Raw genomic sequence first — 17,104 nt, forward strand, 5'->3', positions numbered from 1 at the left:
TATATCGTCTCAACCCGACTTGTCATATCAGTGAAACTTCGTGTTGCAGCTTTTAGTATTATTGCGGTGTAAGTATTTCGGAAGAAAACTTTAGCTCATAAATAATGTCGGGACACCTTTTTCACACACGGTCGGTTAGCCCCATGGTAAGTTATTAATTAACTTGTGTTATGGGTGCTAACACAACTGATAAACTACATATAGCTACATATATACATATTTATAAATACATATTTTATATACATGTTTATAACACGTAAATTCTTAAAGAAGTAGATGGGACCACATCTCAGCTCCTAATGGTCATGCAATCCAATCGATCAAAGTTAAGCTATGTATAGTCGGTCTGTGTAAGGTAGTGATGGATTAATTTTATATCCAAAAGCCTTCACAGCTACTTTGGAAATCATACAGCATACGTTAGATTGCCGTCCATAAAGCCAAAGCCACAAAAAGAAGCGATTTGTTTCAAGTCTAGAAGGGGCAAATATATTAAGTACGTAACTAAAGCAGTTGCAGCTACATTCTTAGTTTTTTTTTGTTTAAAAATGTGAAGGAAAACATCTTGAGGAAAGGTCCCTAATCACCAACCCGCATTAAGCAGACTTGATGATTAACTCCAATTTCTCTCTCTGTATTAGAAGAGTTTAGTGCTGTGCTGTAAGATAATAAAATGGGTGGTGTTGATGAAGTTGTCGTTTTAAATTCATGGTGTGTTATTATGTACCCGAAGTATAAATTATATTCTTAAAAAAGACATTCATGCTATTCGTCCTGTGTGATTTAGTAGAACAGTCCTACTCAATATTTCACGGAATACGAGAAATTTGGTCTCTCTGACTGCTACAGGGAAATATTTCAACTTGGCCGCCAAGATAAAATGTGTAGCAGCTAGGTCGTACACGTGACGGTTTTCTGAATACAAAATGGGGTAGACTTTTCCCTTTGAAGGTCGAAAGTGTCTAGCCAAAGGATGGGTACCGAATGAACATGTCTAAATGAAAAATGCTGCTGTCTTACTAAGTTATTCTGTATGTGTTACAAGAAAAAAACTGTTACTTTATTGCATTGTAAATCATTCGCCGATATTCAAAGAAAATTGCGGCTATGTTCAATGCTTTCATTTTTTTTGGAATGCAATAAAAGACCCATCAGATAGAATCAAAACGGTAATTGCGTTAAAGTAATTGATTTATTTACTTTATTTATTGAAGCTTCAGAGAAGAAAATAACAATAGGTATTCAACGACAATATTAAAAATAATAATTATGACAAGCAGAAAGTTGATTGTTTGTTTAGGTTAAAAAGAGCCTGCGGTGTCTTGAATTGAGATCACATTATTATGAAAGAGTTTCTTTTTAATTTTTTTCTGTTTAATATTTTCTTTTGTGTTCTACAAAATTAATCGGCCGTTTACTAAATAAGTTGTCAAAAACACAGATTATGATTAAACGAGACAAAATTTAATTTATTCATGCTCAAGATAAATTCATAAAATAAATCAAAATTATGTTTAAGAATTTTCTCGGAGTTCTAAGATCTCTTTTGAGAACTTAATGACGTCATATTTTAGGAAGTGTGTTAAATAAATATTGTTAAATATTACCTAAGGTACGTAAATTAGGTACAGAAACACCGTGTTTAAACTACTTTCCTATTATACTGATGAAGGTAGTGTTTTAACAAGACGCATGTTTTTTTTTATAAAATATTATTTTCTATTTAATCACTACTGCACTAGATTCTGTTTGTGGCTGCAAAGGTTCTTCAAACATAGATAGACATACACAAGTAAGAAAAACAACCTTAAGTTAAAAGTACAGCGATAAAACAATCACATAACTATTAAGATAAAAAAAAAAACAATACTAATAAACGGTGTATTAACAGTAGGTAAAGGTTAGAAGTACAAACAAGTTCACTGACAGGGACGAGTGGCCTTAGCACACAAACGCAATTGACACTATTCGAGTGGATTACATAGTTGACAGCTGTTGTCAGTTGATTGCAGAGAACGGCGCGAGCGCACGTTCCATATTTAAATTTTTAAATTCTATTGTTTTTGTTGTGTTGTGTATTATATAGTTTTCTGATTTCAAATGGAGTGGTTTACTACAGAAGATGGTTAGTTCACGCTTATATTTATTAATGTAGTAGATATGTTTTTCAAATAATCATCAAATTGGGATTTCAGTAGGTTTGTACGATAACGGGACCGGTTTTGGTACTGAATAAAAACAACTTGGTTGGTAAGAATTATGTAGGTATGAGACCTGTGTATAAATCAGTTGTTTTATTTATTGCTGCTTATTTTTATGTAAGTAGGTTCTGCCTAGTTCAATATATTTTACTGTTTTCACAAGTTGAGCTGTGAAAAGCTGATCAGTAAATAAGAGTTATATTCGTGTGCTCATCACTTTAGTGATAAATACATTTTTTTTAGGGTAATGTAAAGAGTACTAATTGAATGATAATTGACAAATATACCATCCTAAATAACATGGCCCTACAAATAGTAGTTACATGCTGATAACGGCATATAATTACTTTATTATAGTAAAAACATAAGTACAGAAAGCAGGTTATCATTGATACCGGCTAATATAAATGTAAACTGTCAAAATAAACAAGATTATAAAAAAATACAACGATCAGATTGTAGTTTTAAATTGTAGTAAATTGCACTACTGTAAAGGGATTAGTGTACCTTTTATAGCTGTTGATAATGTCTAATTTATCAATGATAACGTAAAATCGTGTTAGTAACGCGAGTCACTATATTTTTTTCCGAATTTTGATTTGGTATATTTAACACTGATGAATTATATGAATTGTGTAGCAAAAATCTGAAACGGTAAACATTCCTTACCTATTTTTTTCCAATGGTGTAGTGTACACATATAATATTTCAGGTTATGAACATTTTTCATTCAAATTTTAGAAAAAAATAAACCACCTTAATACTTTTTTCAAACTATCTATTTACGTCGTTACATAAAAAAGTATAATAGTTCTTGTAGGAATATACCTGGATTGAATGGAATAGATTTAAGTTTACATAGGTAGACTAAATTATCTGTTTAAAGACCGTCTAGCCACCGACCTCTTTCTTTCCAGATAGTCTCATGTGATAAGCCAAGACCGAGTCTTATCGGCTTTCAATTTAAAATTCCTTTTACATACCGAAAAATCCAATACCTTCCTCTGAAACGAAACTGTTTTGAAATCACTGATATTATAAAACCCCGGCTACTGTAAATAGATGTAGATAATATTTGATAGGAATTAAAAACATATTTTTTTCTGCCCTTATCCCAATTTTATTTAAGTGAGCGCAGCATGTTTTCTTCCATATGTCAGTTGACGTCATTTCACTGGTAGCATTCCTTTCATCCATATCGTCTTTCAAATCTACCATCAATTGTTTCTTTGGTCGTCTCCATCTTACCTTTAAGTCTCCAAGTCAATGCTCAATACCTAGTAAGAAAAATAAAATAGTATGTACTTACCTACGTAGTTCTTTAATTTACTATTTAAAAAATATCTGAAATAAACTCCAGAGACATTACAAGATAAAAAGCTGCTATTTTAACAGTCTTCATTTATTTTTCCATTCAGGAAAATACAGAATAGAATCTCTATCAGCTGCTACTTTCCCTGGTGCATTAAGAGTGAGTATTTTCAGTAAATACAAAAAGACTTCAGTCTTGTTCCGTAGTTTAATTTAAATGCTCCATTTCGGCATTGAATGCAATATTTCTCCACCTGTAAACTTTGTAGAGAATTATATTTTATGTTAAATTATGAAATGCTTATAAATCTGACTTTATCAGATAGGTTCATAAAAGGAAGTATTACAGTGGGATATTTTTAAGAATCTCAGCATTTGTTTATTATGAAGTACCTAATTTATTCTTATTTTCGCAGTTAACCTGTGAAAATAAGAATAAATTCTGTTCGATGACCGTTAATTCAATTGTATAAGAATTAATAGGTGGTTGAAAAATTACGATACCTACACTTATGCGCATGAGTTTTTACTATCTAAAAAAATAATAATTTAAATAATTAACACGATATCCAAGTTACTCCAAGTATATAGTGGTCCCAGATTTTTGTGTAGTGATCTCAAAATATTCCAGGTAATTAGAGAAGCCTTCTGTCAAGATGAGTCAGTCTGCATCGGCACTGAGGTGAACAAAAACCCGGTAGCAGCCGAAGAACTGTTGGAACTTTGCGCAGACGCAGCATTAGACGGTGCCTCATTGGTAGCAGTCGCTACTGATACTGGAGAAGTCGCTTCGGCTGCTTTTAATAAATTACAGGTAGGTACTTCTGGAAGAACACGAATAAAACTGTGGGACATAACAGCTGAAGCTATGTTTGTGGAACCGTGGGGAAAAAAAGTTTATTTTAAGTAATTTTTGCTTACAATTTAATGTCGAGGAGTCTCCTTTTTACACGCTTTTTATTAGCTTCACCTGTATGTTTGTATGTTTGTAGGTTTGTAACCGACTTCTTTGGGCGCAATTTTGACCCACTTTAAACGGCCAGATTTCGTTCAAACTTTGTAGATTTATTGAGGACCGATGACAATACACTAATTTGATAAAATTATTCCATTTTTAACCGACTTCCCAAAAAGGAGGAGGTTACACATACACATCGATTACTCCGAGGTTTATAGACCGATTTACGTGATTCTTTTTTTGTTCGACTCGGAATAGCTGCCAGTTGGTCCCATAGTCATCAGATTAGGATCTGATGATGGAAACCCTGAGAAATCGAGGGCAACCTTCGAAAGTTGTAGGCATACATAGGATAAAAACTTGACACTCAGGTGTACGCCTAAAAGCACTATTCAACTGTGAAGATTTGGAGCTGACCTGATGATGGAGACCAGAGAGGGTCGAGGGAACTCGACAACTGAATATGTAAACTACCTCGTGTTTGGGCTTAAATTATTTGTATTGACAAGACCTTTGCAACAGTCAAGGTTGGGAGCTGACCTGATGATGGAGACCAGAGAAAGTCGAGGGAACTTGACAACTGAATATGTAAAATACCTCGTTTGGACTTATATTCTTTGTATTGATGAGAACTTCCCACTTGTATGGATAGTGACAACTATTCGTATCACTGAAAAGCTTTAAATAAAAAACTTTTTTACAAAAAAATTAAACCGGCTTCCCAAAACACTAAAAAGCAAAAAAATACTAATTTTAGGTACATCGGCCTAGAAGTCGGTGGCAAAATTAACTTAATAACATCCATTAGACACCGACTTGTAGGCTTTTCAATTTGCAAAATATGAATTTTGCTAATTTATATAATTTTTATCTATAAGGTAAGAAAATTAATTAAAATTTTCTATAATTTTTCTCTACAGTCGATAAGGCAGGACTCGATGTTAATTTTTATTTCCAATAATTATCTTTAGCCGTTTTCTCTAATATTGACAAATTTTATACTAAAGAGCATTTTAATTCTACAAAACAAATAATAGTTTTAAAACAAACTAAAAACTAGAAAATAAATAATAGTTTAAAAAAACTAAAAAACACGCTTTTTATAGAAAACCGAACTAAAAAATAGAAAATAAATTTTAATGAATTTAAATTAAGAAAATAGTGTTAAAAATTTCAATGAATATCTATACATATAATAAATCTGTAAAAAAACTGTGTCTGTACATTGAATATATTAAAAAAATAATAATGGGTGGGGTTTAGAAACAGTAATGGAGCACAAATCCAAAAAAAAAATTCTGTCTGTTTGTCTGTATGTCTGTATGTCTGTATGTCTGTATGTCTGTTTGTTTGTACACGCTAATCTTCCGAACTACTGAACGGATTTCAATGATTTTTTCTTTGTTGTATCAGTATTAGGCCTGGTCAACATATAGGCTATAATTTATCTTCGAAACTTGAAGACCTGATGCAGAACTCCAACAGACCAATAAAACTATAAGAGATACAAATATGGTGCCGTGGCAAAAATTGTTTCATTTGATGAGCATTTTCAGCTGAGATTATAAATTTTAAGATCTGGAACACCTGATGTGGAACCCCAAGAGCCCAGCTTCTCTGTACCATATACAGGTATGCCGTTTTAGCAAAAGTTGTTCAATTTGATAAGCACTTTCTATTGACTTATACAAATTGAAGATCTAAAACACCTGATGTGGAACTCCAGGGGCCCAGCTAGACTATAGCATATAGAGGTATGACGTTTTAGCAAAAGTTGTTCAATCTGATAAGCACTCTCTGTTGACTTATAAAAATTGAAGATGTAAAACACCTAATGTGGAAACCCAGGAGCCCAGCTAGACTATAGCTTATAAAGATATGACGTTTTAGCAAAAGTGGTTCAATCTGATAAGCACTCTCTATTGACGTGTAAACATCGAAGATCTGGAACACCTGATGTGGAACTTCAAGAGCAATACTACACTTGAAATGTATAGAAATGAATGTTATGAAATAGGTATAGTGAATCAAAATAAGTAATTAGTCCGTCTTTTAGATAACCCTAAAATAATGGACACGCATTTTTCTTTTCTCTCTCTCACAAACAAATAATAACGAAGATACAACAACGCTTGAATTTCGTGTTAAGTCACTGCTTAGTACAAATTTTACATACCTAGACGTGGCGTCACGAGCCTCCACTCTCTAACTTTGTTGCGTTTTATCTTCATTATTATTTTGTATATCTCTTCCAGACCTCGGGACTACAGAGTTCCAAATTTTTGGGAGGCAAACGTGGGGTCGAAGCCAACACGCTGAAGCCCTTTTGAGACAACTTTAATGAAATGGTGACACAAAACCGACGATTATCCCTTTATACACTATAGAAATGAACCCAAGGACAATCCCCGGTGGACGTCGTTAAAAAAAAGACAATCCCCGGTTCTGTGCTAAACTATTGCTAACTATGGAGGAAAACTACTTGGGCTATTTTGATGGGATGTTCGTGGATGACAATGTATTAGGTACATGTAAAAACGGCAGGTGGAGACTCGCCACCTCACTTACTGTAACCAGTCACTGAATAGCAACAAGAGGGCAATAGGGACATGAGCGGCTGAAGGGTGAGGATACCTCGGCGGACTTTAAACGCGGATTACGCGCTCCCTGTGCTTACCATGAGGCACCTACCCTCCGAGCAGGGCCACTAATCCTGCTCTAGCGACTCCACTCTGGACGGCCAAGCCAAGCCAGAGGCGTGAGACCTACCCCCGTCATGGTTCACTCCGACCGGCCGGAGATGGGGGACAGTATACTCTCCCTGGAGAACTCAGTATATATAGCCCCGCGGGGTCGCTACTCCCCGTCATCAGCCTCAGATGTCTTGCGGTGCATATATCTCATTATTATTGTCGTTATTATCTCAAGAGCCTTTGTCCCAATTATGTTAGGGTCGACTTCCAGTCACGATGCAACTGAGTACCAGTGTTTTACAAGGAGCGACTGCCTATCTGACCTCCACAACCCGGTTACCCCTTGATAAGACTTACTGGCTTCTGACTACCCATAACGACTGCCAAGAATGTTCAATGACAGTCGGAACCTACAGTTTAACATCCCCTCCAAATAACGGTCATTGGTATCCAAAATATACGTAGAAAGTACATACGAACTTAGAAAAGTTGCATTGGCAGGCACTTGCCAGACCTGGAATCAAAGACGCACGCTCATACTTGAGAGATTGGTTCTCTACCCACTAAACCACCACGAATTCCACTAAGTCACCACGACTTTGTCATCTATTTAATGTTTTTTTACGAAATAATACCTACGTGTAATATTTTTGCCACACACAACTTAAATGCGGTCTAATTAGAATCACTACTTTTATCCCTATGGTCACGTCTATTGCGACTATTCAGATCTTTGATTTTGCTGACCCCATAGTCGCTGGCATAAGGGACAGGATCCGCGTACGAAGTCGCGGGCAGAAGCTAGTAAATTAATAATAGAGTGAATACAAAAAAAAATATTTAAAAAAAGCGTGGGGTGCTTTTTAAGGTATTATCGAAATGAAAATCACTCTACTCATATCTGTCAATAAAATATTTATAACTATTGACACCATGCACCCCACGCTTTTTTTAAATATTTTTTTTTTTGTATTCACTCTATTATTAATTTATATTCATTGAAATTTTTAACACTATTTTCTTAATTTAAATTCATTAAAATTTATTTTCTATTTTTTAGTTCGGTTTTCTAAAAAAAGCGTGTTTTTTTTGGCATAGAAATGCCTGTAGTTGAAGGCTCCGCTCAGTCCCATTACATTACTTGTGTATCTGTAAAGGGAAAAGAAAATAGTTAATTGTATCTCATATGTTAGTACCTATGTGCCTGTGTAGGTGAGTGTGTGTGTGTGTGTGTGTGTGTGTAAACAGTCACACATCACACATGTGTGTTTGGGAACAGCTTGTCTTTAATATATCTATTATTAATAATAACATTATACGTTTCAGGTCGCAACGTCAGATTCTGCAGAGAAGCCTTTCTTCGAGGTTTTCGCGGAAGAACGTTGCACACAAGCATCTTCACGGGCGCTCATCGAGTGGATGGCAGAAGTAGACGGCAGATGTAATTTCTTTGAAAAGTAAGGATAACAGTCTTCATTTCAGCCATGGGACGTCCACTGCTGAACATAGCCTCTACCAATGATTTCCAAATAGACCAATTTTAAGCGGCCGCGCTACGCAGATTGTTTGACTATGTCCACGGCACAGGAAACTTGGGCATATGGACTATACTTTAGCATAGGACGTACCAAAGTATCATCTAAATCAAAGATTTTCATTAATTTCAGGTTCTTAAGAAAGACCGAAATAGCATCATCAATGAACCCTTATCAAAAAAATATTATGAGAATTACCAAAGATCCCAAGCGTTTGACTTTGATTTGACTTTGACTTTAAAATAGGATGCACAAAATCAAAAGCAGAATTGTATAGTAGCACCTCTTGATGGCTCGAGCAATTTTCAAACTAACTAGAATCAACTAATAAAATGGGTGCAATTGTGTGCACCAGGCAGGTTCTACAATATGCATGATGAATATTACCTACGCATCTTCTAGTCCACTTGAGTAAGAATGGTGGCCAAGGTCGATATCGGCTACAACGGATGTTCTCATAAGGAAATCAGTCATATGCATAGGACATATTATAATGCACAAGCATTTGCGCAGATTCAAGTGCATTCTTTAAATCCGACCGATCAGGCGCAGGACCGACAAACGTGCTTTCTGATGCATGAGTATATCAATCACCAACTTCAAAACTACGGGTCGTTTTGTGAAAGTTTATTTAATCCACAATTTCCACAAAGCTATTTCGGCCCAATCCAGGAAACGAACCCTAGACCTCATGCACAGCCGATGAGCTTATTTATCTATTTATTTTTTTATAGCTAACAAACAGTTAACTGTACATATACTCGTCAAATTCATCTCCATACAACTGATCCCATAATGCAAGAATCTCATTAAATCTGCTAATCTCGTTTGACATAATGAAACTGCCAAGATAATGGGTACGTCTTATGCATATTGTGGTTATATGCCTCCATTGGGTTTTATATTTTAGTGTTGAAACCCGTACACAGATTTCGTGTCGTTGTCCTTAGGACCTTTTTAATCCCAGAATTTTGTGTTAAGTGAAAACATCTAAGGATCCGATCGAGTTTTAGACCTATGTTCGCAAGTTTTGACGTTGCTCACATCGCAATATTTACTCCGCTGAAATAATTGACAAAAGTAGGGACACACATGGTCTAAAATTTGAAAAAGGACATAGGCTACTTTTCATTTACATATCTGCAAAAATAATATGTGGCTGTAACTAGGGGGGGCTAGTATAAAGCCAAGTCATCAGCTTTAGAATATATCAAGTTACTAAACTAAATTCCAATACAAACAAGTAAGTGATGTCTGTCATTGTCATTGCCAAGTTAATAGTATACAAGTATGTACTTACCACGCCGTAGATCACGCAAGGCGATGATCACGAGGTAGGGAAGCACAATATTGACATACTAATACATAATGAACGGCTGTTATATGATAGTGAACTCTATAGTCTGAACTAAAAGGTGCAAAATGTTTTACTCTTGATCACGTAGAAAAAGATTATGAACTACTTGAAAAAAATCTGCTTTTAAAAACCCTGAAGTTAGAATGTTAGGAAGCAATAAAAAATACAAATTATTTAAACAATAAAATGCTGCTACATGTTCCCGATATAGGGGCACTTTTATTATATTTATAAGGGTTTTTTAAAATAATGTAATATTATTTAAATATTGTTTTAAAAGTGAACTCAGCATAAAACAAAAGACTCTTACAATTAATCATAATATAATATTTATTTTGCAGTTTTTTTGTAATAGAAATAAATAAGTTTTTAAATTATACATAAATCTCCATAAATACATTCGTATTCCTAAAAAAAATATCATAATACCTAATTACGATCGAGACGACAAAAACGAACTCACTAAAATAACTCCTTGAAGCTACCATCCTCTATTTTAAAGTTCAAATGGCGACATTAATTGTTTTCTAGAATAGCCAGCTGCTTAATAAAGCGCCAGTATATATAACGTTAACAAAGAACATCCTAGCTGATTGCCAGTTGAGATCCATTAAGATCTTGCTATTGTCTTTCTGGAACTATCTCGGAAATTCTCCAGGAATTTGGCATTTGTAATGTAATACGACCTACCAGTAGTTTATATGGAAGTTGCTGAAACATAACCTCGAGAAGAATTACGATGGACTTATATGGATTTACTTCAAAAAAATATGGGATTTTCTACGTATTGATGATTAGGTTAGTGTCTTAGTTTCATAGCGCAGGGTCTCGTCAAATAATTTTGCTGTCCAAAACTGGCTATTATTTTTGAATACTTTCAAAAATGTCCCATTTTCTTTTTCAGATACAATGTGGATTGTAGTCTCGAAATAATGTTCCTAGCAACACTTCGCGAGCACAGACACCACAAACTCGGCACAGTTCTATGCAGAATCTCTATTGAATTAGCGAAGCAGTTGAAGAATGGTCCCGTTTCTCAAATGACGGTGCAAGATTTGGGACCTAATTATTCGAATATGGTTGCTAGAAAGCCAGTGGCTAAGATACCGAAGATCTGTCAAGCCTTGTGGACAGCTGAACCGACTCAAAAGATTGGGAAAGTCCTTAATTTTGAAGTCGGTATACGTGTGTCTTTCAACGACTTCTACTATGATGGAAAGTCCTATTCGGAAAGGTTGGGCAAAGAGGTGTTTGCTGAAGCTGCTGCGTTGAGGGTTTAAACCTAAAGTCTGTGGCAACAAATGTTGCCAAACATAAACTAGTGATCATTAGAAAAGTAGAAAATGCATTTAAAATCGTAGGCAATATTTAATCGCATAGATGTACTATAATGTACGTACATATTAATCAATATTAATAAATATATGTTTATACGTAATATTAATATGACACAGTTTTTTATTTCTTATTCCTTCGAGCTACATGTCTTGGTCTAAGACCCGTAGGGTAAAAATGGAGGTGTCGAAATTTTCTTGAGGAAAAACGCCAAGAATTTTTAAATAAATCTGGACTGAGCTTTACAATGTAATGGGACTATTTCAGAGATTTGAACTATTATTCATGTTGCAATTTAGTTCAACTGCTACTAAGCCTTCGTAACGATATGGTCAAATGAAGTATGTTAGTCATGCTCGTTTAGCAAAGACATTTGTTTAAATGTAACAAAATAACTCAGGAGTCACGAAAAATGTAACAGACATATAACTAGAACAACATTGTTTTTCTTTATCATTCAAAACTCCAAATGAACACAATTAGCAGCTTAATAGAAGTAGCAGTAATTTAAAAATGAGACTAGAAATTAAAATATGGTGTTCATTCAATATAATGATTGGTCATTCTACGAGTATAATACTAATACGTCCTTGAACGCAATTGGTTAAATAAAACGATATATCGATAAATTTAAAGAGGGCATGGTGATCCCTCTAAAACACTTTTCTTCTTAAAATCTATTATAATAACAGGAATGATCTGAAATTGTATATTCCTTGTCCTTTGCAATTATCGACTTGTACAAAAACTTAAGATCAAAAGGTCTCAGATGTTATGATTATTTTTAGTAAAACTAGCTTTATTTCAAAAGTTAATATTTTATTAATATCTTTCTAAGTAGTAGTTCTAGTACATGTAAAATAGAACCGACCATAGTAGAAATAGTAGATTATGTATTCTGAATCTGTAGTAAAGTACTTGAAAACTGCATGGGACAATTTACTATGCAGCGCTGACAAGTGATGGAGATTTTTATCGATATCGATAAAAGTCGCGTGGATACCCTATTCTTTTGTATACACATTTGTGAATCTATTTATATATTGTTTTGTATTTTATTTCTAAAAAGACCGGTTGGGAGTGTGTGAGTGGCTTCGCTCGTCAGATCTACTAACCGTCCTATCTTTTCTAGTCTTTCTGGAAATATAGATCTCAGAAATTCTCTAGGAATTTGGTTATATGACCCACCAGTAGTTTATCATATGGAAGCTATTATTCTGTTCAATAGGTTAGTTTGGTGTCTAAGTTTCATAGCGCAGGGTCTTGTCAAACAATTTTACCGGTCCTAAGTCAGCCATTATTAAGAACTTTAGTAGTTTTTATTTCTTCATGACCTTAAAAAAAAGAATGGGGAAAATGAAGGTGTCGCAAAATACTTGAGGTAATACGAAAAATATTTTATAAATAGGTCTGAACTGAGCCTTAGAATGGAACTAATTCAGAGGTTTAAACTATTCATGTTACAAATTATCTCAACTGCTACTAATCTAAGGCTAGGCGCTGATTGCAACTTTTCGTCACCGTGACTTTTTGTCACTTACAGCCAATTTCTTCATCAAAAGTAAAATCCAAAGTAAAAATCAAAGTAATGTCTAAAGTAAAAGTAACGGTCAAATTCGCTTTTTCTATTAGTTTTGCTGTCACTTTAGCTTTGAAAAAACGAATTTGACCGTTACTTTTACTTTAGACATTACTTTGACTTTTATATTTGATGAAGAAACTGGCCGTTAGTCAAGTGCAATGAAAACTATACTGAGTGCGCTCAATATGGTGACGTGATAAGACGGTGACAAATAGTTGCAGCAGCAGGCAATGCCGGAGTGACGTGACTGTCACTCGCGTACACGTACGTACATTACAATGGGAGTCCGCTCACTGGTGACTTTTTGTCACTCAGCCGGCATACGAAAATGAATGCGATTTGTCACCCAAGAACAGATTCAGTGAGCGCACCATGGGTGACAGCAGGTGACAGTGACAAAAAGTCACGGTGACGAAAAGTTGCAATCAGCACCTAGCCTAACGTAACATTTAAGGTTAGCAGAATCGTTAAAGAATGTTAAACATGCTCATTTAGCAATGACGTTAGTTACAACAATATCACAATGGAAGGTATAACAATAATCCCAAGTCAGAAAAAACTTTAAAGTAACAATGTATAAGACATAATTTGAACAACGTTGTTTTCCTTCATTATTCAAAAATCCCCAAACGAACGATAATTAGCAATTCAAAAGAAATACATAATATAAGGCATGGCCATGGCCATGGTTTTTACGACCATAACACAAATACGGCCTTGAACACAACTGGTTAAATAAAACGATTTATCGATAGAAATGTCAGATAGGCATGGTGGCAAAGAAAAAGGTACGGAATCCCCCCTAAACACTTTTCTTCTCACTATCTATTATTATTATAGCAGAAATAATCTGAAGTTAATGTCGTAAAATCAAAAGATCTCACCTGTAAGGAAAAGTAAGTATATTTTGAACTAACTCACCTATCGATAGTTAATATTTTCGTGTCTTCGTTAGTGAAACAAATTTATTCTAAGTGTTACTTGCAAAATGGAACCGATACGTAGAATGACCATAAATAAATATAATATGACTGCGGGTTGCAATAACAATATGATAGATATAACGTTCTTATGTCATTAGAAATTTAATTTGACTTAAATTACGTCAAATTTCGATATCTAACCGAAAAACAACGGATGGATCGGTACGGTAATCTGCAGTGACTCAGTGCGGATAAAATGATGTGGTTGAAAACTGCATGGTACAATTTACTATGCAGCGCTCACAAGTGACAAAAACTATCGATATCGATAGAAGTCGCGTGGATTAGTCGTGTCGCCCTATTCATTTGTGTATTACACGCGTTTCCTTGTTAGAATCTATATCTATACTTCTAAGGGCGTCAGTTATCGCGGTATTTAAAAGCAATTTACACACTTTTCGCAACCTTTATTTCTAATAAATATTAATCTGTGTTAATAGTGTAATTTTATCAAAATGCAGTGGCATACTACTGAAGATGGTAAGTACCTATCTATTTATAATAATATAATGTAGGTAAATGAATAGCAAATTGTGAATAATGAATTTTGACCAATAGACCGCATATTTTTGCCGATATGGTTAGGAAGATTATAATTTGTAAGATGAGGGCAGATCTTTTCTGTCTACGATAGAAGAAGAAAATATAATGCGCCGACTTCAAGTAAAGTTGGGATAAAGGCAGGAGGATTTGATAATTTTAGATAGTTATGTATGATAGTTGTTTATTTAGGTACCTACAGGTTTTTATAAGTCATCATCCTCCGAGCCTTTTTCCCAACCATGTTGAGGTCGACTTCCAGTCTAACCGGATTCAGCTGAGTACCAGTGCTTTACAAGAAGCGACTGCCTATCTGACCTCCTCAACCCAGTTACCCGGGCAACCCGATACCCCTTGGTTAGACTGTGTCAGACTTACTGGCTTCTGACTACCCATAACGACTGGCAAGGATGTTCAATGACAGCCGGGACCTACAGTTTAACGTATGGATTTTCGGATTTATTTCGGATGGCACGTTAAATAGTTATGTATGATAGTTATTTATCTGGTGTTTCTAAGTAAGTAAATTAATTTATTGTGGTTTGATGAGAAAAAAATAACAATAACTGAAGTGATCGTGCATCACATTTTCCTTGTGTAGGTAAAATGAAACCTGTTTAGATAATTGCGGTGCACCCTTACTTAGGTACTTAGGCATTATAATTATGATTCGCTTTTAAATGATTAATGAGGTTTATTTTGTGACGTATCAGGTAAATACAGAATAGAATCTCTGTCTGCTGCAACGTTTCCTGGTGCATTAAAAGTAAGTACTATATTATCTACCTTGTACAGTAGACTGCACATCAGTGGTAACTGTCATACACCTTAACTCAATAGTAATAAGTACGATTTACCTATAAAACTGTTACCACTGACCTGAAGTTGACTGTACATATACGAATACTCGAGCTATCCTCCTAGGTATGTGAATAAAAACATTATTACCTACCCCATCGGTCATTTACATCATTTATTTACCCATAACTTTAATGTTTCAGGTACTTAAAGACTACTTTTTGAAAGATGAAGCTGTTTGTATCGGTATAGCTATAGATCAAGATCCTGTAGCACAAGAAGAGTTGTTAGAACTATGCGCAGACGCAGCGTTGGACGGCTTATCAGTTGTAGCCGTTGATAATGACAGCGGAGAAGTGGTCTCTGTGGTTTTCAATAAATTGCAGGTTGGTATGTTTATCATATCTGTACTAGCATAAAACACGTAGCCTTCATGGATTAATGGTCTATTAAACAGTGAAAGAATTTTTCATATCGGTCGGCCTGTAGATCGGTAGTGTCAGAACTAAGAATGTTATTATTATTAAATATATGTATCGTAATTTCTGATTGTATCGTAATTGTTTAAATATGTTTTTTGCACATAGAATTTCAATAGTTACGTAAATCTATTAAAAATGTTGTTTAGAAATTAGATAAAATAATTCAACTTTGACCTGGATGTGATAATTTGAACAAACAATAACAATAGCCGATAAGTGATTAATGTTTATAATAGAAACAACTCCATAATGATTGTCTGTTTTAAAAAGATAACATTATTATAAGAACGGAAATTGTTTCTAAGCTAATTGTAGATACGGCGGTCTGTCTGTATATTGATGGCGTCGATGATCTCTCGAACATATGGCATTTCACTCACTTCTCATAATTCTTTTTTCATAGTGAGGTTCAGGTTTTCTACGTATAATTTTTGGAAAAGGAAAAAAATACTAGGGATTAGTGAAAGATAAGGCTTATTGTTTTTGAACAGTCAAACGAAAATTTCAGGAAAAACCTTCGGAGGCATCTGGGAAGTCATTTTTCGAGATATTCACCGAGGAACGATGCAAACGACCATCGTCTCGCGAAATGATGGATTTCATGGTAGATCTTGACGCAAGATGTAACTTTTTTGAGAGGTAAGTGACCTTTAAAAACCTACAAAATTAAGCAGCTGCAAGTTATAATTATTTCGTTTATAAGGAAAATGTTTTTTTCTCAGGTACGGCGTCGATTGTTGTTCCGAACTGATGTTCTTAGGGACCCACCGTGCACATCGACAGAAAGGCCTGGCGAAATTGGTCTGCAAAACCTCGATGGAGCTGGCTAAGAAACTAAAAGACGGTCCGGTAGCTCCTATGACAACTGAAGACCTAGGACCGAAGTACTCGTTTATGAAGCCAAGTAAACCTGTGAAGAAGCCACCGCAACTGTGCCATGCATTGTGGTCAGCAGTTGGGTCTAAGAAAGTCGGCCAAGATTTGGGCTTCGAAGTTATCATAGATGTCCCATTAAAAGAATTTGTTTTTGACGGGAAACCTTATTCGGAGAGAATTGGTGCTGAAACCACTTGTGAAGGGGCTGCAATAAGGATTGATTAGTCGGGGAAACAGAGTAGTTAATACGTATTTTTCAGTTATTTGCATAATTTTATCCTGTATTACCGGTTTATCTAGTTTGTTAATCTAAAAAATGTCTAGAAAAATATAAATAAAATGTTATTCTATAGGTAGTGTTTCCTTTGTAGTATTTGTGAAAAAATATAATTTAGTAAAAAAAAGGGTACGCAGCCAAATAATGTACTTACTGCCAAATAAAAAAAATCATTG

The 17,104-nt window shown here is 34.8% G+C and overlaps 2 protein-coding genes across 3 annotated transcripts; both read left to right on the top strand.

The window, feature by feature from the left end:
* Positions 1 to 1,990: 1,990 nt before the first annotated feature.
* LOC124635395 lies at positions 1,991 to 11,504 on the top strand. Of its 2 annotated transcripts, XM_047171279.1 has the most exons (5): positions 1,991 to 2,125; positions 3,620 to 3,672; positions 4,144 to 4,326; positions 8,490 to 8,620; positions 10,960 to 11,504. In XM_047171279.1, exons 1-5 carry the CDS (start codon positions 2,101 to 2,103, stop codon positions 11,333 to 11,335), a joined length of 768 nt encoding a protein of 255 aa, XP_047027235.1. In that variant the 5' UTR covers positions 1,991 to 2,100; the 3' UTR covers positions 11,336 to 11,504. The 2 variants fall into 2 exon arrangements, with proteins under 2 accessions (XP_047027235.1, XP_047027236.1); XM_047171280.1 differs by lacking the exon at positions 3,620 to 3,672.
* Positions 11,505 to 14,282: 2,778 nt separating this feature from the next.
* LOC124635087 lies at positions 14,283 to 17,003 on the top strand. Its single transcript, XM_047170874.1, has 5 exons — positions 14,283 to 14,435; positions 15,209 to 15,261; positions 15,497 to 15,679; positions 16,284 to 16,414; positions 16,498 to 17,003. Exons 1-5 carry the CDS (start codon positions 14,411 to 14,413, stop codon positions 16,874 to 16,876), a joined length of 771 nt encoding a protein of 256 aa, XP_047026830.1. The 5' UTR covers positions 14,283 to 14,410; the 3' UTR covers positions 16,877 to 17,003.
* Positions 17,004 to 17,104: the final 101 nt, after the last annotated feature.

Source organism: Helicoverpa zea, chromosome 12 (genome assembly GCF_022581195.2).
Source record: "Helicoverpa zea isolate HzStark_Cry1AcR chromosome 12, ilHelZeax1.1, whole genome shotgun sequence".
Classification (NCBI taxonomy): domain Eukaryota; kingdom Metazoa; phylum Arthropoda; class Insecta; order Lepidoptera; family Noctuidae; genus Helicoverpa; species Helicoverpa zea.

What these genes read in the sequence shown, in the direction of transcription:
- LOC124635395 (XM_047171279.1), top strand. Translation starts at nt 2,101, where the DNA reads ATGGAGTGGTTTACTACAGAAGATG. An exon ending in CTTTCCCTGGTGCATTAAGA is followed by an intron (nt 3,673 to 4,143) that starts GTGAGTATTTTC and finishes AAAATATTCCAG; the next exon opens with GTAATTAGAGAAGCCTTCTG. An exon ending in AGATGTAATTTCTTTGAAAA is followed by an intron (nt 8,621 to 10,959) that starts GTAAGGATAACA and finishes TTTCTTTTTCAG; the next exon opens with ATACAATGTGGATTGTAGTC.
- LOC124635087 (XM_047170874.1), top strand. Translation starts at nt 14,411, where the DNA reads ATGCAGTGGCATACTACTGAAGATG. An exon ending in GTGGCATACTACTGAAGATG is followed by an intron (nt 14,436 to 15,208) that starts GTAAGTACCTAT and finishes GTGACGTATCAG; the next exon opens with GTAAATACAGAATAGAATCT. An exon ending in TGGTTTTCAATAAATTGCAG is followed by an intron (nt 15,680 to 16,283) that starts GTTGGTATGTTT and finishes CGAAAATTTCAG; the next exon opens with GAAAAACCTTCGGAGGCATC.